Source organism: Anser anser, assembly GCF_964211835.1.
Source record: "Anser anser genome assembly, chromosome: 1".
Classification (NCBI taxonomy): domain Eukaryota; kingdom Metazoa; phylum Chordata; class Aves; order Anseriformes; family Anatidae; genus Anser; species Anser anser.
In genome coordinates this window covers 36,965,571-36,988,835 of record NC_139720.1, presented here as the reverse complement: position 1 = coordinate 36,988,835, position 23,265 = coordinate 36,965,571, and the positions used below count along the sequence as shown (strand labels likewise).

The 23,265-nt window shown below is 43.1% G+C and overlaps 1 protein-coding gene across 2 annotated transcripts in view; it reads right to left on the bottom strand.

Moving 5' to 3' along the window:
• The window catches only part of LEMD3 (LEM domain containing 3), a 48,914-nt gene extending 27,571 nt beyond the window's left edge, over positions 1 to 21,343 (bottom strand). The window contains exons 1-2 of one of the 2 annotated variants that reach the window (XM_083844434.1): positions 19,742 to 21,343; positions 1,774 to 1,811 (exon numbers count right to left, since the gene is read on the bottom strand). In XM_083844434.1, coding sequence (XP_083700560.1) covers positions 1,774 to 1,811; positions 19,742 to 21,197 — 1,494 coding nt within the window. In that variant the 5' untranslated portion in view covers positions 21,198 to 21,343. The remainder of the gene's footprint in view (positions 1 to 1,773; positions 1,812 to 19,741) is intronic. The other variant, XM_083844435.1, reaches the window with a different exon arrangement.
• Positions 21,344 to 23,265: the final 1,922 nt, after the last annotated feature.

The window sequence follows — 23,265 nt, the reverse complement described above, 5'->3', positions numbered from 1 at the left end:
TATGTAAAAATAAATTTTTAAGTTTTACTCTTAAAAACATGCAGTGACACTTCATGCAAACCACACTAGTGTATGTTATGGCCATATTCCCCACGTAAGATTCATAGAAAAGTTAGATTTTTTGCCATCTACCTTCAAACTACAGTAACACAATTTGGAAAAAAAAACAGCAACAAAAATGTGATCTACACAACCTTGTTAATGCTTCCTGCATACACTGCTAGTATAAAAAGGCCTATTTCCCAGAACAAGGATGAAAATGAGATGTCCTAACTGTTACTTACAACAGAGTTAAACTTCTTTACCAAGACATTGAGCAGTTTCATTGAAATATAGGCAGAAACCTTTTGCATTAGAATGAATTATTCAAAACATGAAGACAAGGAACAAGCACTTATATACATCGAGTAGTAAATTTCTAAAAAGTTGCAGGTTTTTGTTTGTTTTTAAGTTGGCCCTGATACCTGGGGCAGACTCAAATGGCTGAGATATGAATAAAAACTTTATTCAAAGATATGCTAAAGTTTTCTACATCTGATTTTCCAGTTTTTATATCTGATCTTACTCACATTGAAAAAAATATATTTATTTTAGTATAACTCCCTGTTGCACTAGTGCTACATGACAACATTTTGCAATTTGAATGGCTCCCAATTATTTTCCACACCAAAACTGCTCCCAAAGGAAGAAAACTTCGTTTCCTTGATCAGACATTTGATAAATTATTTCCCATAGCCAATACCAAAAATTGCCAGCATTACCTCCCAAATTCTGGTCCTACAAATCCATCACTGAGATTAAACTGGTATTTCAGCTGGCACTCCCGAGGAAGTTAACCAACCTTGTTAACTCATCCCCTGCCTGGAAAATATCAGGCATGGCAGAAGAGGGAAATCAGTCCTCTACCACATGCATACACAAACAGCAGTGCTCTAAGGTCAGCTTGTTTGCCTGGGGGTACCTCAGAATTTACCCCACCAAATTTCATTTGTTCAGAAGATTCAGAAATGCTTTCTTCTAAGAAACTAGCCAAGGCTACCCGCTAAAAATATGCAACAATTCACTTTTGGAGAGCTCAACCCTAGACAAAACAAAACAAAAACAATACACAATTATCTCGTGTTGCTTGCATGTATGTGCCTCGGAGAAAACCACCACAGTTTACAGCCGAGGCAGAAAGGCTGGAGGCCAGAAGAGAGAACCACCAAAATCCATGCTTCAGAACTCAATAACCCAGATAGATAACTTCAACAGTGACATCTCAAAATAGGCTACTCTCATATTCCAGTTCAAAGAGTGAATATAGGAACAAATAATAGAATTGACTCCAAGTGAAAAAGGCAAATTTTCTAACCCATTTTCTGTGTAAGACCTAGCCCGTGCTCTTCTATGGCACTAAATAAGATCCTGGAGTTTCAAGACAATTATCTCTTACCAGCTTGTGCTTCCATGGCTGAGAAGCCAAATAGAAATAGTACGGGAAAATTGATTAAATTTAGTCTCAAAACTCTTACGACAACACATTTTTTCCTCTACAACACAAATTATGTAACATTTTCTCAGTATATAAAGCAATCAGCATAAGACAGCCAAATATTGTAATCCTGGTTATGTTGGCCAAGATGAAAAAGCAAAAAATTAAAATATTGAAGTAGCAAGAAACACCTTATACAGAATATTCTGGAACCCGCACCCTTCTGAACAGATCTAATGTTTTTATACAATCACTCAGGACTAAAATCTCAACATTATTATTTTTTATTTTTTACTTACTTCTATATTTTGTAGTTCTCCACTGAAGGGACTCTTGACTATCAAAACAAAGAGAAAAAATTAATTCATTCTACAGTCTGAAAATAGTAAAAAAAAAGTATACGATCATTTTAAGTTTATAACAACTCTTTAGATAAAAGCAAACAAGTCCATAACATGAAAAATGACAATTAGACGGCTATTAACATTTGACTTAAACTCTGCATTTTATATCACATTATGGTAGCATTTAGGTTAAACCAGAAACTCATTTATCTGTATATTTCAAAGCTATTTGCATGCAAATATAAAAAAATGTGTTTGCCATTCGCTAAATTCTTGTTTTAATGACTCAACTGCATTGAAATCATAATCTGAAGAGTTTACATTCTTAAGGTGTCTAGTTGAAAAAGAGCATAATCACTTTTTTTTTACTAAGCAATAATAACCTATATAACACAAAGCTGTACAACTCCTCTACAACTCAGCAACACTTTGTTTTGATGGGAGTAGATGATGTGCAGAGCATCGGTGAAAAGTGCAGCATGCCTAAATGACCATTCCATCCTAAATACAAGTTTCCACAGCTCCTGAAAACATAAACTGATCTATTATATTCCTCTTGGCTACAACAATAAAACTTTCAAACAAGAGAAGCTGAAGATAGACAAGTTATTTGTCCTATGCTTATACTTGAGAATGACCACCTAGTGACTGAAAAATCACCAAGGCAGGAAGCAATCCCCATTAACACACATCACCTCGCCTTTCTGAGCTGCAAAATCTGCCACCCCCAGTCTGAACCAATGCAGACATGAGCAGTTCTGCGTCCTGTTCAAACAGGAAACAAAGTTCCTACTGACCTCAGTTCACCAAGCTCAAACACAAAAGGAAAAAAGGAAATGTCCTGGGAAACCCGACACGGACTTGAAGGTCTAGGCTGCAAGTGCCATCAGGCTGATGCTGAAAGCACACCAAAAACAGGTAGCGTGGAGCAGCATGTCCCTTTAAAAGCTGATTTTCAGACATGAATACTTGATTTGGATATCAGATTAATGAACACGACTGAAGCAGAGGATGCTCAAGCACTCGTGTAAAACCAAGCCCTACGCTACTCCACGGCTTCATTCTATACGTACTAATTCTCAGACATCGCCTACCAGGCTATCGAGCTACCGACTTCACAAAGCTCCTATGTACTTCATTCATTAACTCAGCAGAACATTTCCAGCACACTGAACTTTTAATCTGAATAGCCTAAAATGGGATTAGAGAAACACAGCCAAGGCTGTAGCTGACTGCCAGCCTCCCAGTCTGATCGTTACTTACCCAGACAGGAGAGCCGTGGGCTTTTCCCAAAGTCAGCATCACCAAGCAGACACGAAATCTTGACTGTATGGTTTTAGATAGGGGGAGGCACACAGGCGCACAAGCCAGAACAGTGTGGAGATTTCCATCTATCTGACAAAGGTATTTCAGCAGTGTTTGTTTCAGGAACAAACACAGTATATGCCCAGCTGTAAATATGCAAACTGAAAACTACCTGCTGCAGTTCCACGTACCCCAGCACAGGACAGCACATGAGTGAAGCAATGGTGATTTAAGATCACAACTTGCCCACACTCAGTGTAAAGTCCATCTCACGTGAGCAGCTTCATATTTAAATAAATGAAAACATCAACTTTATGAAGCAATCCAGATGGGGTATGTCAATGTTTGATCACTAATTGTGTTTATGAAGGAGAGGCAAAAAAAAATCACTTTCCCCCAAAATGACCTCTGACAAAATTGAGTCAGTCCTTGTAATTATTATAACTCATGTAGTAGGATTCCTGAAGTTTGTGATTTTATGGGCAGTTAACCAGTAAGAGATACATTTCATGTAAGATCTTAATGTAGCTTAAGATGCCCAATGCCTTAAGAGGTAAGTAGGCAAAATGCAACTAGAGCAATTTATCACCTGCACATGCAATTAACAACTGATAACGAACCCAGATCTATTTACCACTCAACTTTGATTAACTCAAAGTTAATGACCTTGTCAACAAGGTCATTCCTCAACTACCTTCAATAACTCCTCCGTTCTGAATTCCCCACCACCATCTTTTTTTATTGTTTAAATTTTCACAGAACAGCTCGGGTTGGAAGGGCCCTTAAAGCCCACCCAGCTCCAACCCCCTGCCATGGGCAGGGACACCTCCCACCAGACCAGGTTGCCCAAAGCCCCATCCAGCCTGGCCTTGAGCACCTCCAGGGATGGGGCACCCACAGCTGCTCTGGGCAGCCTGTGCCAGGGCCTCACCACCCTCTGAGTAAAGAACTTCCTCCTAACATCTGATCGAAATCCACCTTCTTTGAATTTAAAACCATTAGCCCTTGTCCTATCACTATCTGCCTGAGTAAAAAGTTGCTCTCCATCTTTTTTATAAGCCCCCTTTAAGTACCAAAAGGCTGCAGTGAGGTCTCTCTCCCTGGAGCCTTCTCTTCTCCAGGCTGAACATCCAGCCCCAGCCCCCTCTTCACAGGAGAGGTGCTCCAGCCCTCTGAGTATTTTGTCCAGGATTTAAAGTTTCCATCACCTCCTCCAACATGTCTTAGTTATTTTATATTACAGCTAGCTACATATTATTGGTTCAAAAAGTTTTTTTCACAGCTCTTAAAATGTACAAGTTTACTTCAAACAGTAACAAGTTGTTGTTCTACAAAATAAATATGTAATAGCTAATTACTATAGAAAAGTTTCTTATGTGACAATGTACTTTCAAGGTTTCTCCTCAAAAAGGGTTCAAGACCTCGACCACCCCAAGTTTCCTGAGCCAGACAGAAGCGTGGCTTTCCTTTCCTAGATGTATTGACACCAGTGTTCCCAGCGCCTCATTAGCCTAGTCCCACATTAACCCCAAACTTTTAGCTTCAGCAACATACGGTGACAGAGGTCCGCAAGTTAAATGTGCACGTGGAGTGGAAAAAAAAAAAACACCTTCTTTGCTTCTTCTGAACTTACCACTTGCTAACTTGAGAAATTCCTCCTCACGTTACAGGAAGCAGTGAGTAATCAGGCTGTATTCACCTTCTCCATGCTACTCATCCCTTTACTTCATTCCCCAGACCATCCCTCAGTTCTCACCCTTCCACACTGAAGGGTCCTATTCCTCCTTGCTAGAAAAGCCATACTGTGCTTTTCATCATATTACTGTTCTCTGAACCTTTGAACCTTTTCTGAGCTCTACTACATCTTCTCTGAGGTTGGGCACCCTTCAAAACACAGGAGCACCACAGATTATTAATGTTACACTGTGGTTCTCCAATGTATACTTTTTAAATATACTTTATTCTCAATCCCCTTCCTAAAAGCTAGAAATTCCTATTACATTTGCTTCTTGCTCACTACTGATCGAGCTAGCATTTTTAACAGAACCACTGCAGCCCCACCATCTACTCCTAAAAGAACAGATGATTTGATATGATAAGCCAAAAACCAACTTTCCAATGCACCTTTAGAGAGCTATAAAGCTACAGGGGCAGAAACAAGAACGATCCCAATTAGCCTGTAAGCACAGTTTTCTCAGTGTGATGGTGCAGAAGTGCCAGCCGCCATCTCCAAAAGCAGGCAGGGAGCACACACACTGCGACACGCGCTTCCAGGCCAGCGGGCTCTGCAGAAGTGAGCATGTTCCCCCCCGCAAGCAGAAAGCTCCTTTTCTCCCCCCAGTCCACCAAGACACAAGCAGACTAATCTCAAAACATAAGCTGTATTTTTTCCAGATTTTGTCTTGTAGAAAGAAGGTTTATGCTCAGTAAGTGGATAACCCAAGGCTTTCCATTAGCATTTTCCTCAGGATGAAAACAAAGAACACAATTATCTGGATAACGCATTGTTAACAGAGGAAGTCACACCACTGGAAGCACAGCTACCCACAACGGACCCTTAGTGCTGCCTTTTTCTACATGACCTCGGGAACAAGTAATTTCAGTAATTTTATAGTCTGAGTACTCTCCACATCAACCAACAGACCTACCATTTCATTTTCGTAACTCCGGTCAAGGACCACCCAATGACATACTGTGTAGGTGTCAAAGGCAGCCCTAACACGTTGTCTCTTACAGCTTGTAATCCAGAACATTCAGGGTGCAGGGAGCGAGAGTTAGTACAGCTCCTAAGATATACATACAGGATATCTCTGCACTTTGTAATATGCTTAGGCTTTTAAGAGGAGTTTCTCCTCAGAGGATGCTTTTCCATGAGTACCTCCCACAGAAAGTAAACAGTCCCTTTGTGATTCCAGAGCTCCAGCTTTCAGACAGCTCAAAGAAAATAATCCTGCATTTTCCTCTCTGCAATACTCAAAACAATTGGGTAGTATTGGATGATCTCCATCTCCAGGTTGTTCAACTTCAGTCGGAAACCACAAGGAGACTAAATCTCTGTGCTTTTGTATTACTTTTATATTAAGACACAAAGCCGTGTGTCAGGCTGAGCAATTCCTTCATTACCAATCATCTTTCTGTGCTTTAGAAAAAAAAAAATGTACTCCTAAATTGGCAGACCCCTCAAGAGGGGCTAACCTGTAAGACAATTACAGTTTGACCCCTCCTTAGCCATGACATTTGGAACAGCAGCACAATCTGCCTAAAGCATTGGGGAACTCTATGAACAGCTGAATCTTTCCTTAAGACTTCATTAATATCAAGTTAGTTTTTCAACTGACCCAGACAGTTTAGAAAGCTTTCATTAATATTTTTCCCCCAATATAATTGGGATTAATTCTGTTTGTGAATACGTGAGATAAGGGTTGGTGACGTAACCAAATTACTTCATGATTTTTTTTTTTGACAAAATCCTTATCTCAAAGAAAGAAAGATTTTCCTTTTTTCTTTTTAAATAGACTTCCAGACATTTTCTATCAGCCCCAATAACAGTAAAGCCTTCATTATTTTAGGTGAAAGAGACGGAAATACCAGAATTTTTCTTCCAAGTTCTTTACTGCTTCTTCTTAAGGAAGAAAAAAAATGCCTCTATATTGTGGCTGTATCACCCTGCCTAGAAACAGTTGGATCTACTCTTGCCTATTAACATATGGGCTTGTTCAATACTGGTTTGCAGAGACCTGAACATTGAGAGATGCTCTTAAGAGAGTCACATAGACTCAGTCCATACTTCAGGTGAATAGTGTTTTGGGAGAGCTTCTCATCAGATTATTCAGCTGCACTCAAAAATACAAGTTTCACTCCACTACTTGTATTAATTATCAAAAACTCTAGAAAACGTAAGTTTGTGCTTTAAAGATAAAGGTGAATTATTTTGATCTGCATAATGCCTGTAAAAATTCTAGCACTGGGAAACGGAAACAGAAGAGTTGGCTCTAAGTCAGTTCTTAAAAAGTTCACTTTAAAAAAAAAAAAGCAAAAAGCCTTCTGAATTAAATCCAAAACTGAAACAGTTGCCAAGACATCAGAGTTGACTTTAGAGGAAGTTTTGTCTACCTTATTGCCATTTTCATTCCAGGAACAGCGCTACCAGATAGAACCTACCGCACTGAAGTACCCATTTCAAGCAGAGCTGACACCTCACACCGACTCCTGCAAATGTTAAGAGACTGTCTTTCCTTCTTTCTGGTCTCCTGTTTCTTAAATATCACCATCAACCAAAGTAAGACTCAGGAAAAAACCCTACAGAGCTGTGGTACAGACACTGCTTGTTTCAAAAGGAGGAAAAATGTGTAAGCTGTCTGAGTGTATGAAGAAAGCATGAGCTGACTTTTTCTACCAGAAGATCCTGTAAAAATAACTGAAAACAAATGATGAAGGTACAGGTAAATGAGCTTGAACAAGAACCAGTACAGCCATGCCATGAAACAGAACAAACTTGAGAACATCACTTTCAGCAAGAATATAATACTGCAGTTTATATCTCCAGTTCTGTAGAAAGATGAGAAATCTGGGCAGAAAACACTGGTTGTGCTTCACACCTCACACACCACTGCAGGGGGATATGCATCAGAAGTATGAAGCGCCAGGCACCAAACACTCACCCCACTGTTTCCAGTTCCCACACGCCCCCAGAAGGTGGTCTTCACACAGCCAACACCACCTCTGTGCCTACATTAATTCTGGTGGAGCATACTCAGTAAAACAGCAGATTTGAGCAAGAGCACATTAAGCTGCTGGTTATTTACAAAATTATTCCTCACCACCTATGTCTGTGGAAGGTTAAAACAACTGCCATAGAAGTATCCTCTTTCCCACTTTTATTTCTACCAGTGTAAGAAATTGTTTTATGGCACCCAAACTTGCACTTACGTTCTTTTACATCATGCTACAAAACATACTGTATTTCAATGAGGAAACAGCTGTCTGTGCTCTCTTAGAAAAAAGGCTCAGAAGTGCATTTGCCACGCATTGTAAAAAATCATTAATATTACATTCCTTGCACACACATACACAACTGGTCTCCATTATAGGCTGCTGTTTTATGTAGGAGAAGAAGCAGAAAAAACACCAAGGCTGCTTTTATTAGCAGTTGCCAAATATTACCAGGAAAAACATCATACTTCAGAGACCTACCAGAACTTTTAAATGGTAAGAATATCTTTCCTTGCAAGAGAATCACAACAGGCTTCTGTATCAGCTCTTCTCCTTTCTCTGCTCCCTCCCTAGTATTTTGGCTCCATACAAATTTTAAGGCAAAAAAGGCAACTTAAAAGACTTTGATAAATGAACACTGAAATGTAAAAACCAAGATATTCAGAAGGGAAACACCACCTTGAAAACACTGCAGCACAAGCAGCTAAAATGTTTGAGTAGGAAGCTGTCTGCCTTCCTCAAACTCCAAAGTTCAAGATGGAGAACAAACTTTTAACGCAAGCGCTAGTAAAACACAGAAGGTCTAAGAACTATCAGGAAGCTGCAATTAAATATTAAATATACTGCCATTCCCCTGAGGGGCTTGGTCTGAATAGAAGCACTCCTTGCAATCGTGCACAAGCAGGAAAGATTCCAGTCTTGAAGGGACTCCAATGTAAAAATGCAGTCACTCTTCTTCCAGACAGACTTCAGGTGCAAAATGTCAGTACTACACTGCAGTATTATGGCCAGCTTGCAGCAAGGGCAACGTTCCTATGGAAAGCACTGAGGGAAGAACTCTTAAAAGACCCTCAATTACAAGAGCAAAGCCCTTAACCAATTCAAGATAAAGCTCACATAGGGATTTTTTGTATTCAAAACCTGCTTTCTGCTGTGCCTGTCCTTTCAACTGTTCAGACATCGGTCTGACCATCAGCGCTTGCTGCACCAACAGTAGCAGAATTGCTAACAATGGTCCATACAAAGCCTGAAAAGGGCCACAAACTGCTGAAAATGGGTGCCCTAGAGTATCCTAGGGAGGAAGACAGCTTTCTTGCTTTTGCACAAGACACACAGATTTAGCTGCTAGCAGGTGCCATGCCATGACAAAGGTGAGCTTTCAGAGAGCAAGCAACAGCCTGGTCTCCCAGAAGTAACCAGACTGGCTCAAGAGAAGAGGGAAAACTGCTCAGTGCATACAGCAGAAGTCTGCACAGCTCGGTAACAGGCTGAGCTCCGCAACAATTCCAGACATAACACCACCATTTGACTGAAAATGAATAAACTGAGGTGATATTCAGAAAATTCCATTTTTACTCAGCTGGAGCATGACCGTAGTGAGTCAGGTAACCTCCCAGGCTGCCTCCACCACCATCTGCACTTGGCTGATAGCTCCGACTGGATGGTTCAAGAGAAACTGACTGACTGAAGGAACAGCTGGACAACCACACAGCTAGGCATCATCCACGTCCTTAAACATAAACCATATCTTCAGCTCCTATTCTCAGCCCAGGAGTCTGCTGGATTTAAGACTTGCAATTTTCTTATCACAATTGTGTTTTGTTTAAATTAGTTAACTAACTTACACTTAGACACACTTGTAGACTAAGCTGATGAATCTTCTAGCAGTACTGTGGGAAGGTCTGAACCAGGTGGATCTAGAGAGGAGAAAATCTATTCTGGCAAGAAATTAATCTGCCATGTAGAAATAGCAAAAAAGGGAAAGGAAAGGAAAATGAAATTAGTCTTACAGAGCCCTCTTCCAGTGGGGCAATAAAACCTTAACACACAGTTGGCTACTTGCAGAGACATGAGAGCTCCGTGGTACGTAAAATACTACACAGCATTCCAAAGCTAGGTTTTTAAACTATAAAACAAAGCTTACAGAAGCAAAAATTAACTCTCCTTCCTCAAAACAAACCATTTATCTCATGCTTTAAGAAAGCATAGCAGGCCATATAGCTACTATTCTGATGCCAAGGTTTGTGTAAGAAGCTCGGTACATTCCCCTTGTTTGAATAGCAAAAAACACAACACGTTAATTCATTCCCTTACAAAAGGGACAGGCCGACCCTACTTGGCCTTCGCACCAAAATCACCAGGACACCTCATTTCCAGAGCTGCTATTTTTGTGCAATTATTTTTTTCCAGTTTGGTCTTCCCACAAAGCAATGACTTTAGTACCATGCAACATATAGAGCACAATAAAACAAGCCTGGATTTAACATCCCATTGTCCTTCCCTACTTCAAATGCCATGTACTAAATCTGCACATTTTTGTTGTTACTTCATAAACAGCACTTTTATCTGAAGGTCAAGAGAAAAACAGCATTTCAAGTTATACATGAAAAAACACATTGGGAGTTGCTTTGTGTGCGATTCCCTAGCACGCAACCACATTTGCGCTCAAGGTGAACAAGCTAAAAAAACACCCATGGTGTCGGTCAGACACTGGTCACAACACACCCGGGATCACCGAGTCAGACTGTGCATATACATCTGCCCATCCTGAGTGGCTGAGCTCTCAAGAGTACTCAGCAGGCTGGTATTTCTGGTTTTCAATGAGAAAAAAAAACTAGTAGCTCAAAGGGCACCACACAGACAATACAGCACTAGGGCTCTTTCCCATGTTCTTAATGCTCTATTTCCGGTTTTTTTTCCCCCTAAGGTTTTATCAGGATTAACAAGTGGTTGCTGTATTACACAAAATATGAAGCACGCAATCATGAAATATCCTTTAGATACAACTCAGCCTCTCATTTCCCACAAGAGTTTAGGCACAGCTTTACCCAGAGCTGCTCCTGAATAAGCAGCAGCCCACAGCCTTTCAGAAATAAACAGAAAACTCTAAAATAAGAAGCACAACTAGTTTCTTGTCCAGAAGGAAGTCTGCGTCTCTAACCTCTTTTTCTTAGCTAAGCAAACTCTCCCCAGAGTAGCATTATCTTAAAAGAAAGTTTCCCCCTTTCAGCTTTTTCACTCAGACGCGCCATGCCTCTCACCCCCAGAAGCTGCCTTTGATCACACAGCAGGTCCAAGTCAACACAGAAACAGACTCTGATAAACTTGACCTCACGCTCTCCTCTTCAATAGCACGCGGAGGAATTTCATTAATCATTCCCCCTTATTTACAAATTAACAGCGAACTCCTTCCAAAGCATTCGCAGGAGAACCAGCACAAGCAGGGCAGCCAGCCAGACCCTTCCCCAGTACCTCTGACTGGATTGCCAGGGCCCGAAGGAGGCCTCTCGGGGCTTTGTCACCCATGCACCGCCCCGTTTGTCACTCAGAAATTAACAACTCCCCTCCGTGGCCGTCTGGAGCACGCTGTCTGAACAAGAACAAACAGCCCGCTAAACTTTTAGATGTAGGTCAAATGCCAGAGATGATCCCGAAGTTTCGCGATTAATGTTCCACCATTTCCCAGAAGACGCGCGGGGAATTCAAAACCAGCGACAGCCCACCTCGTAACACCACCGGGAGCAGTTTCAGGCAACACCAACAAAACACCTTCTGGGATCTGGAACCCCTCACTTGCAGTAAATGTTCCATGACTCAATTTCTGCCAGCAGGGTTTGGGTTCGGCCTAGCTAGATTTCTCTCCTCCAGAACCAGCAGCTGAGACAGAGGCCTACACATGCAGATAAAACTTAGTTTGTTGGCAATGTGATGTGCATTTAGGAATCCTGCCCATGAGAGGCTCCTGTTGTATGGCCTGATGACACTGAACACACACCACTGGGGTAAGCAATGCTGACTGAGTGTGCTGAGGCATGTTTTGTGGTGTAACAACAGAGCGAGGTGACAGCTATTGAGGAGGCCGATGGTTAAGGTGAGTGGTTTTCCTCCGCTGCCTATTCAAATATCCAAAGACCAATATATGCATTAGGAAGTCAATGGAAAATTTGAGGCTTCTCAGATAAGCAATTCAGAGATTTTACTGACCTTCTACAGAAAAAAGGAAAACTAAGACCCAGGTGTGGCCTTAGAAACCAGCCTGTTTTATGCAATCCTTCCCCTTCAGTCCTCTTGTGATAAGTCTTATTACTCACCTGCCTAACGAGGACAGACTGATGCTGCATTCACCCAAGGTGCTACAAGGTCCAAGTATAAAAGTTTTTTGTACCTTTCAATAAAGAAAAGGTTATGGAGATGTGCCCTGCATATAAACCCTGTATTAAGTGAATACAGGCAGCACGAAGGAAGTCTTTGAATACACATCAAACAATTGCTTTCCAAGAAGCTGTCTTCCAGCTTTTACTTCAATAAATGCCCTTCTCTATTTCTAAAACAGAAGAATTACTAAGGCAGTTTTTCCTCTACAACCATTCATTTATAAACAGTTATACTTCTTATCTAGCACATCACTGAAATACAACTGATCTATTCAGTAGGTTTTATTGCCACTTAATTCAATGTTAAACCTCTCTACCCCCATCTCTTCCCCTTCCCCATCAGATGGCCTTTCTATATCAATTCAGAGTGCTACTCAGAGTTCACTTAGAGTTAAAGGAATTTAAGACTCCAAAAATACACTTTATTTCAAGATACTTGCACTACAAGATGCTCCCGAGTAAGCAGAAAATTTGATTCTTTCCTCTGCAAAGAAGCATTCGTTTCTTGAAAACACCACACATTACAATACTTCTCCTCCAGCTACACCCAGTCACGTTCAGTTGGCCCTTTACACATTTAGCATGCACATTCTTGCTCTTCTCACCCTCCGCAGTAGACTAAACACAGCGGAACTGAGAAATGGCACTAAAAAGCACTGCTGCAAGTACAGCACAGTAGCAGGGAAAAGGGGACAATGACAAGGATCTTGGAGAAAAGGAGCCATCGTAACAAAGTGCAGGAGGTCAGGGCCATGGTCTCCTCATCCCTACTATTTTTCCTTATTACAAACAGTATCTCCTGATGAGGACAGACTTCTTACTCACGACATGGTATGCTCAAGTTATCTAAGAATACTTGATTCAGCGTTCCGCCTCTCCTACCAACATGTCTTCAACTCCTCGTTGAGAAACTGACTGAATGGACAAACTTCTAATGAATCCCCAAAGTTTCTAGAAAAGAATACTAGCAGCACCTCACACCACTGAAGTGCGAACCCAAAGCCTTTATTCACCTGGACAAAAACTAGAAGTACTGAGACAACGTCAAGGCAGTGTCTTATCAGCTGCACAGAGGCTATACCTGCATGGAGCCAAAGCATCCGGATTGTTTTGCAATTCATTTTCCAGGAAGAGACTGCACTCTGACATTGACTGCAAAGCCTTCATGTCATCAGTTTCACCCAAAAACTTGATGTTTTTGTTTACAACCGGGCTCATTATAAACTAGAACAAACCCTCTACACAGAAGGGACATGTTTGAAGTCACCTTCAAGTTGTGCAGTCCTTCTCCCATCTACTCTTGCATCCACCAACACACTTCCTTCCATCCTTGAATCCTTTTCTGTGTTTCTCTTAATCCAAATTCTTCAGTGGACAGAAGACATCACGGTTACTTTGATCAGAGGCAGAGTTACATCCTGTCCTCATTTATTATAATCACAGTAAAGGCTTTGTCACCTGCTCCCACAATTCTAGACCTACCAGCAGTAACAACAGAAGCCAAGAAAAGAAGAGTCAGGACAAAAATACTACTACAGAAGTTCTTAGGGAACATGAATCCCCTGAAAATCACTTTTTCTTCTTAATGTACCTTGATTTCACGATCCCTTACCCAATCAACTTACCCCTCTTGATCTACCACAAATCACAAAAACACAACTAATTTTACCAGAGAATGCAGTCACTTGCAGGAGTTTTAAATTCATAAGGAATAAATGCCTCATGATTACAGTGAACTTTGTGCTTCTCCACAGCACTGGACCAGCATTTTCATTAGCAAGAACTGAGGTATTTGTTTAATTTACTTGCCTAAGCTCTTTTGTTAAGTGATCAAACAACTTTTCCAAACAGCAGCTCTAGCCTGCCGTTCACATGTTCATACTATTTCTGAAGCACAAGGCTAGAAGCGTGACAGGGATCAGTTTGGTACAACTCCAGCACTCCTGCCAGCTTCGCTGGGTAAGCATCAAGCCAAAGTTTTGCAACCTAGTACTCCCACATGAAATACATGTCAACATGTATTAAATGTGCATGATTTTTTTAGAAATACAACTGGACCCCAGCAACAGAACGACTGCAGGCATGATTATCCTCTCCTACACCAGAATACTTCAGGAAACAGTGCAAAGGGGGGCTCCTACAATGCTACGCTAAATTTAAATCCTTGATTATCACGGGTTCCTCCTTAAAAGGCCTCCACCACAACCATTATTGCTCTATCTGTCCTAAGCAGAAAGAAATTTGCACTACACTTGAAGAATGCTATCAGAGTTGGCAGAGGCTCTTAACAGAAGAAATGCAAGTTTGCTTTTTGCTTTCCCACTCCTGTCTGGTCTGCAATTCTTCATAAACCATAAAAAAGTTACAGATCTGCTGTCAGATCCGAGATCACCCTTAATTCTCTCATCAGAAACTAATTTTTCTTTTGTGAAAACTACCACGCACTGGGGGATGGAATGCAAACTTGCAATTCATTTTGATAGCTTTTGAAATCAGATCCTGACAGACCTCTTCTGCACGCCTGCTCCCTGAGCAAGCAGTCTTAGTTCTGATTTCTCATGACGTTACTACACAAAAAGCATGGCCCACAACAGTAACATTGAAAAAATATCTTAAAATCTCAAGTCTTGGCATAAGGGAAGTTCTGTGCACGGCTGCAAGCAGCAGCACTTTTAAGGTATGTCTACCAAATTAGTTCTAAATATTCTGATGGAAGCATCAAACAGCTATCTCCTTAAAACACAGACACAAAGTTGCATCATTTTTGTTTCAAATACAATTTTCATAACAATGCTTTTTACTACAAATCCACTGCAAAGGTGAATAGGCTGTTTTCTTTCCTTCAGAAAAGTTCTGAAGTTCTCAGCTAAGATGAACTATTTTGCACTACGTAACATTTATTTGGACTTTTCTGGTATACTCTGCTACAAGTCTCGACCAAATTTGTTCCTCATTTTTAAGAGCTGTTTCTGACACACCACAAAAAATGACAGAGTTTAAAATGGTCAGCAATCTTACAGAAAGTTAACTATTCTGTTTGGCTTTTCCTCATGAAGGCAGTCCGGAGTTTTTCCTATCTACTGATCTTGATCCAGAAGTCACGAAACGCAGAAGAAAGCGAGGTCAGAAATTAGTCTTAAAGATACTCATCAAGATTTCCTTTTGTATCATCTAAAGCAGATGCTTTTATTTGCTAACTAAAGTTTACAGCAACATACAGAAAGTGAAACTGAGCTATGTGCTCATATGTCAATAGAATAAGCTGTTACATTGTCAAAGGTAAGTCAGAGTACCGCTTGCCAAGCACAGGCAGCATTAATAACCACACAACACAGGAGCTCTCCAAACACTGCCAAGAAAACTCTTCTGAGATGGTGATCTTAGAAGGCAAGAAGGGTTTTAACAGTTAGTTGTGAAATACCACACAACTTTAATGGCAATTTGCAGGCCTGTGAGCAGAATAATCCACTCCTTGTCTTTTATACAGCATGTCTAGCTTATTATCAGTGAAATTCACTGCACAAAATTCCATACAAGTTTTAACACCTGAGAGATTTAGAAATCTAAAGAAAGGAATGTCAGTGGAAGAGAATTACTCTTAAAGTTGTGCTTTGTGTAAGCTTCCACTCGTAATATAGGTAACCACTGAAAGTTTCTCTGAATTAACATTTCAAAAGTCATAGCTAATATAGTAAGGATTATCCTAACAGTTGTTTTTGTAACAAGTAACGTGGAAAGATCAAAAATACTAGCATTGTATGCCTCTCCTCTAAGGACCTAAGACAACACACAAGAACTTCCTGAAAGTTCCAAAGATTTTTTTTTTTTTACTTTTTTTTTTTTGCACTGCATCAACTACCCCCCAAAGTACTGGAGCAGAAACAGTGGGAGCAACTTAATTGCCACCTATTTCAGGTCACAACCTTAAACAGCACCTGTACTAGGCAACCTAGTCTTTCAGAAAGTACACCAGACCTCAGAATAACACCTACTGATCTCAGCATCAACTTTCCGTGAGAAATAACTTCAGACCTAACTCCCAGAAGTGCCCACAGAACTTGAGGTGCTCAGAGTAATATCACAAAACAAAAACAAAGTAGGAAGAGATATCCAACTCTTTAGGGTTCAATGAACCCTAGGAAGTAGACAGAAGTCAAATTTGCCGTTTTCCTGACAAAATACTATGCTGGCTCTACAAGAAGTTGACACAATCCCATTGTATTTTGAAGGCAGGTGATGCACAACATGCTTACAGCAAGAGCTACATGAGTGAACTTACCAGTTCAAAGGCTAAAGAGATCTTTCTTTTCATATACAATGCTGTCAGGGACAGCAAGCACAGTACGTGCTTTCACATTAGCTGGTCTTTTATATGATCTTAGAGTCATTTATTTCAATACCTTAAAATGCTTTAGGAAAAGCCCCATAGATATTCATCTGCATTTTAGATAACGAAATGCCTAAAAAAATCTTACCTCAAGTGACCATATATAGGTTAGATATAGAAGAGTGAGCCCAATCCAAATTTGTCTTTGAACACTGTCTATCCCCCATGCAGAAAAACTGAAGTACTTTATAGCTATTTTAGAGCTCTGAGTAAGAAAACACTTGAACGCTATGCATGATGTAAATGACAATCCCCTTTTGAAGTTTTCTGCTTATCACTTCTCATCTATACTACTTTACCTAGCCTAAATTCAACTCCAACGCCTTGTCCTAAGCCTTTCCCATCACAAGCATCTCCTCTGCTCTCACACTACAGCCTGACAAATCTAAGTGCCAATATTAGATGCAGTTGGTGCTGTTTTTTAGTGTGTCACACTCAGAAAACTACCTTATTTTGATTTAATTTCAATTTAGAAAAGGAACAATTAAGACATCCAACACTAAGCTCACTGCATAGCACTTCCTACAAGAGAAAAAAAAAGCAGTTGTTTTTATCTTTGAGCTATCTTTTTCATTTTCCTCACAGTAACTGTGAGTAACTGGTAATTCTTGAGGTATGGATAGTCCCAGTGCAACTGAATCCCAGACCTTTTTACAATAATAGTCTGAAGTTGAAAATAACTCAGTTTTTCGTAATCAAACCACTCATAGCCAGTGGAATCTTACCTACAGCCATCTAACAGAAATAAAAACGGTATCCAATTACCTAACTGAAAGTTTGTTTCTTGAGCTATACTATTATTAAAACACACAAATCAGTTCTGCTTCTATGAAGAAAACACACAGTACACCCACATAAGTGCAAGAAACAAAGGATTCATTCAGATGATAGTTAACGAAGCTTTGGGAAGCATCTAACAGAAGACAGGCCTCCTGCCCCTTCCAGCAGGTACCAGTCTATTTTTGCCTGTCTTGTCTATTTCTTGACAGTTCTAGGGGCCCACCATGTTTTCTTCACGTACACCCAATTCCAGAATTCCAATTCAATTCATTGAGCGTGCGCTAAGCAAGTGAGCAAGGTAATTCCCTGCTCATTCCCACATTATTTAAAAAAAAAAAAGCGTCCCATTCTTCTTCCTGTCAAAGTAGCTAGCCACAAGAACTGTTTGCTTCTTCCAATGGATCCTATTGCCCCTGTTCACGTTACTAGCCCAGGGCTGCAAGGAGACAGGACAGATGCTCTCGCAGTGACGCTCACGCTTCTGTTCCTCAGGAAATCCACCTTCAAGAGTTCCACTGAAAAGAGAACGAACAGAAAGAAGCAGGCCAAGGACTGCCTTACTTGAACTACCAAGCAACACTGGACTACCAGGCCTTCAGCTGGGCAGCCAAACCTAAGCAAAGGAGAACAACTTTCCCTGCCTACCAGTTCCAGCCCTGTTAACTTTTTAAGAACAACATGCTCAAGACAGCGATCCCGTATGTTCGGTAGGGAAGTTCACACATTCAAAACAGAAGCTTTTTTCCCCAGACTATATTTTCACAGCAGACTTCTTTTCACAGCATTATTGCTGTCTGCATAGCTGAGACATTCAGCTTTACCAATCAGCATGACAGGCGAGTTTTAACCACTGAATGTGAGTTAGGAAGTTTATCCTAGTATGCTGGAAGACCTTCTCCCCTATTAAAATTACCAGATTCTAAGACTAGAAAAAAAACTAATACATATTTGTGGAATTACACAGCTTATCAGAACATAAAAACATTTATGTACGTCTCTAGCAATTACTGTCGGAAGTTAACAACAGAATATCAGGATGAATGGTCCCAGTCACTGTATCTAATCTGAGCCCACGTTATGTTCACCACCTTCCCCAAGCTACGACTGAACAGCAGGTACTAAGAGCCACGTGGACAAGCAAAGAAACTATGACAAATGCTCCAGTCTTTACTGCTATAGTCTCTCCTAAACACTAAATCAGCAGGGGGGGGGGGGGAATATATGGAGGCAAAGAGTGCAAAACAGAATTAAAAACTATTCTGCTATTATAATGCAATGAATAAGGCTTGAAAGGGAAAAAAAACTGCTAATTCTGCCCTGTAACATCTAGCAGATCCCAAACTACCAGTAGGATCGCTCCATACAAGGCACTATATTCATGTCCACACGTGGGTATATACATACCCTACACTGTCTATACAAAGAAATATTTATATGCACCCCACATACCTTACACAATCATTTCAAGAACAATGCAAGTCCCCAGGAACTTTCTATTGCTGGCACATCCCAAAACCAGCTTTTCACATGTTTTTTCATTGCTCCTGATGAGACAGCAATAGCATGATTTTTCTTTCTGGTGTTAAGAGTCTCCACTGACCATTTCAGAGCAGCCAAGAATTGAATTAGCATGAGTCACCACCCTTAGGTGGTACAATTCCATTTTCGTATGTTTTGTAAATAGGAAAAAGGTAGTTTCTAAATCCATTCAAAAAAAGTTGCTTCCTTGAGAAGCCCCCAAATAGTTTGGGATTAAAATATGCTCTGAAATTCAAATTAAAGCACAACATTATTTTGTGTATGATCATATTCTAAATATAGAAAAAAAGCACATCAGAAAACAACACGCAGTATGTCTAGCATTCACCGTACGGAGTTTCTTGTAGTGTTTAATGAAAATCTCAGCCTAGCATTCTTCTCAAGCCTCAGTACACAACCCGCCTCACTGCCAAACTACATCCAAATCTTAGCTCTGCCGAAATCCCAGGTACCCAAATGTGCATGCTTACTTCTTTGAGATTAGGGAACTGAGGAAGTAAGGCTTTACTCTACTAACCATGCATCTTCTAAACTGAAGAAAACATGAAATCACTTTGTGAAGAAAACATGCTAGAAAACAGGGTATCAACAGATTAGAGCAGGGAATAGCCAAGGTTTGAATTTATCCCCAGATGTCTAGCAATCTTTACTATATCACTTAAGGAAAGCCAGTCAATTTCTCTGTGCTCCATCCCACGCAGGAAGTTTACAGTAAAGTGGAACCCAGAACTGCTCAGTAGGGTATGCCTGGAAATGCAGAGTTGAATTAGCAGCAGTACATCCAGTTGCAGACAGAAACTGCCCTTACCCTTGACCTAATACTTACTGTTGACTCCCACATCCTCAGCTACGCCAGAACCTCTCATTCTCAGGTATGTGAATCCCAGTATCAGAAAGAACAAGCATGCAGCAGTTAAGAGGAACATGGACAGGTAATGTGCACTGAAGCCTCCAGTGGTGGATACCTCCTCTCTTTTGAACTGCTGGAGAAGCTCCTCCTCGGGCTCTGAGAGATTCTTCTTGTAGGTGTTTTTCAGGTAGGTATGATTCGAACCCGTATGATTGGAGTGGTTGAGTCTAAGGGAGGAGATGATTCCACCCGGGGGGAGGCTGTTAGTTGCTGAATAGATCCTGGATTCAGCGTTATAGCTACCAGCAGCACCACCGAGAACGTGATTGTTGGTCGTTTTCCTAACGGTGCCTGAAGGGTCGGCGATTTTACCGCTGTCCGCGTCTGCGAGCGGCGGTGGCAGCAACAACGCCGTAGGGGATTTCTTAGAGAGGCCGAGGCGGTATCGAGGGCCGGGAGGACTCGAGTCCAGATTCTCACATCCTCCTCCTCCTCCTCCTCCCCCCGCCACGGCTGCCGCCGCCGCCTCCTCATGGTTCCTGCCCCTGTCTAGACTCCCGGCAGCAGCCGCCGCCTCCGCCGCCGCCCTGTCATTCGTTACGACTACACCGGCACCGCAGCCTCCGCCAGCCCTCTCTTGGCCCGTCTCCATCACGCCAGCGCCGGCTGCGGCACATTTGCTCGCTATGAATGGAGCAGGAGACTTGCCGAGGCTCCGTCTGGGCCGGCGAGCCGCAGGCTCCTCCTTGGGTACCTGCTGCTTGGCCCTCGCCTCGTCCTCCTCCTCCGAGTCGGAGTACTTGTCCCTGCCGCCGTAGGCCAGCAGCCGGTTGCCGTTCACGGTCCGGTTCTTCCAGCGCTGCTGCTGCTCGCCCTCCTCCTCCTCCTCCTCCTCCTCCTCGTCCTCCTCCTCCTCCTGGCCGCCGTCCCCGGGCTCCCTCACGCCCTGAGGAGCCGCCGCCGCTCTGCGGGCCGCCACCGCCCCCCACCAGGCGCTGCCCTTCCTCCGCGCCGCCTCCTCGGGGGGGGGGGCGCCGGGCCTGGGGCCGCGGCCGAGGGGCGCAGCCCGCTCCCTCCTGCCGCCCGCCTGGCCCCGGGGGCCGGCCTCGGCGTCCGACTCGTCCGAGCTGAAGCCCAGCAGCACCTTGCCGCCCCCGGCCCCGCCACCGGCCCCGGCCCCGGCAGGGGGAGCCGCGCGGCTCCGCCCGCCCGCGGGCAGGTAGGGGCGCTCGGCCAGCCGCGCCGCCGCTCCGGCCCCCGCCGCCTTGTTGCTGCCGTTCCGCGGCTTGCCGGCCCGCTCCTCCTCGCGCAGCTTCTTCAGCTTCTTCAGGTAGACGGGCCGCGTGCTCTCGGTGACCAGCCCCGGCGAGAGGCCGAAGCGCCGCAGCTCCGAGAAGAGCTCCTCGTCCGTCAGCTGCGCGGCCGCCGCCATTTTGCGCTCCCCCGCCGCCGCCGCCGCCGTTTCCTACCCACGCGCCGCGCTCCCCGCCGGAACTGACGCGTGCGCACTCGGCCGCGGCCTGGGCCCGCCCGGCGGCACCAGGCGCCGCCCGGCCCCGCCGGGGAGGCAGGGAGGGAGGAGGGAGCGCGGCGGGGACGCCCCCGCGCGGGGCGGCGGCCGGCCTCACGCCGCCGGCGGGTCCCCAGGGAGCCTGGGAGGGCAGCCGAGGGACCCCAAGGGGTACTCTCAGCCCCGACATCTCACCCGTGTGCCGGTTGCAGCCTCGCCGCGCTGAATAAACCCCAAAAGCCCCCTGTGCACCTCACCCCAGGAGGCTGCCTCGTCCCCGCCATCCCGCTCCTTGCCCACCACTTGGTGAACTTTCCTCTTGCGGGAGGGCAGGACAGCAAGCGGGGGTCTGTGTCCTGCTGTGAGGAGGCAGATGATGTGCAACGAAATAAATGCTCTGGGAAACTCCTTCCTGACAACTGCCGAGCATCACCCTCATTAGGTTTCCAATTTAGGTTTACAATTTAGGTTTTACAATTATCTGGATGCGTGTGGCTCTTTGGGAAAATATACTCCTTCAAATACAGCAAAAGCTAACTATATGAATGCGTGTTTGTCAAAATGATTGTGCCAATACACATACGTCACACCGGCATTTCTCAGAGTACGAGGTGTGTGTAGTTCCCCTAGGCTGTCCCTTTGGCTGCAGGCCTTGTGTGGAGGCCTCAAAATCTCCTGACCTGTATACCTCTGTCTCTCGATCCCAAACGGGAAAAGCTTGGTCTTGCCTACTGATAATCACATCAAAAAATGCAGCAACCTGACCAGAACTGGCCTTTTAACAATATGGGCGGAAATGGTCCAGAAACAGGATCCAACTGTGAGCACACTTGTACTTTTCTCCCTCACAGTCTGCTGCAGTGAGGGGAACGTGTATGTGCGCTGCTAACATTAAAGCTGAAGTTGCTAACCTCAGTTATCCAGGAACATTTGCACAGCTGGAGTTGAGGTAGCTGCATGCTAAACACCAAGCCAGTCTACAGAGCTACAAGAGTGGCTTGAAACTATCTTTCATAATGATGATGATGAATGGTGATGATTAACTGCTGCACCCCACCTGCCATCCGACCAACCACACCTGGAAACAGAGAACCGATCATCATGTTGTTCACCGAAACCTCCTTCAACATAACTTTTCTGAAGCTGAAGAATACAGAAGGGTCTCTGATACTGGGGTGCTCTGCATGGCATCACTGTGCTCAACTTCCTGCTTGTTTCGCCTACAGAGGAACAATTTCACATGCTACAGTGCTGTGCCCTTAGAGCAACACACAGAGCTCCACGTGTAAGGAAGATTACACTTGAAAGAACTCCATCACACGTTAAACCACTAACATAAATGCACCCGCCCTGACCCACCTTCCCATTGGTAAATAGCTAATTGATATTCCAAACGCCTCTGACATTCCACTCCTCTTGAGGGAGGAGCAACCCAAATCTTCCAGCAGCCACCTGAAATACACATTGGAATACGCACCCCAGGTTCAGTGCTTACCTCTAACTACATATGACACTGGCCACACCACCAGCAGTCGGTCCCAGATCTGATACCATTAAGACAAGCGCACTTCTGGCTAGTGCCCACTCTGGCACACTCCTTTCATTAGAAGAACATATGCTGCCCTAAAGGAAGTGAAGATCCCTTGATCTTACCCATACAACTCATACGTTCCATCTTTTTATTACAGCAAGGGCATTAATTAATTTATAAACCTGTTTACTTAGCAACAGGAGGGCAGTAAATACTACAAATTGCTAACAAATTAGTCACCTCCTGCAAAACTATAGCGTGCAGATAAACAAATCAGCTGACTGAAAAGTGTGTATATTCCAAGTCATGTTTTAAAATGTGTGCCAAAATATTTTGAAATGTTTCAAAAATATGTCTTCTGGTTGATATTGAAGTAAGGATGCTACCAATCCAAAATCTCTGCATTTATTTAATAGCATAGATTAGTATCAGTATTTCCAGGTAGTAGATTTTTCAGTA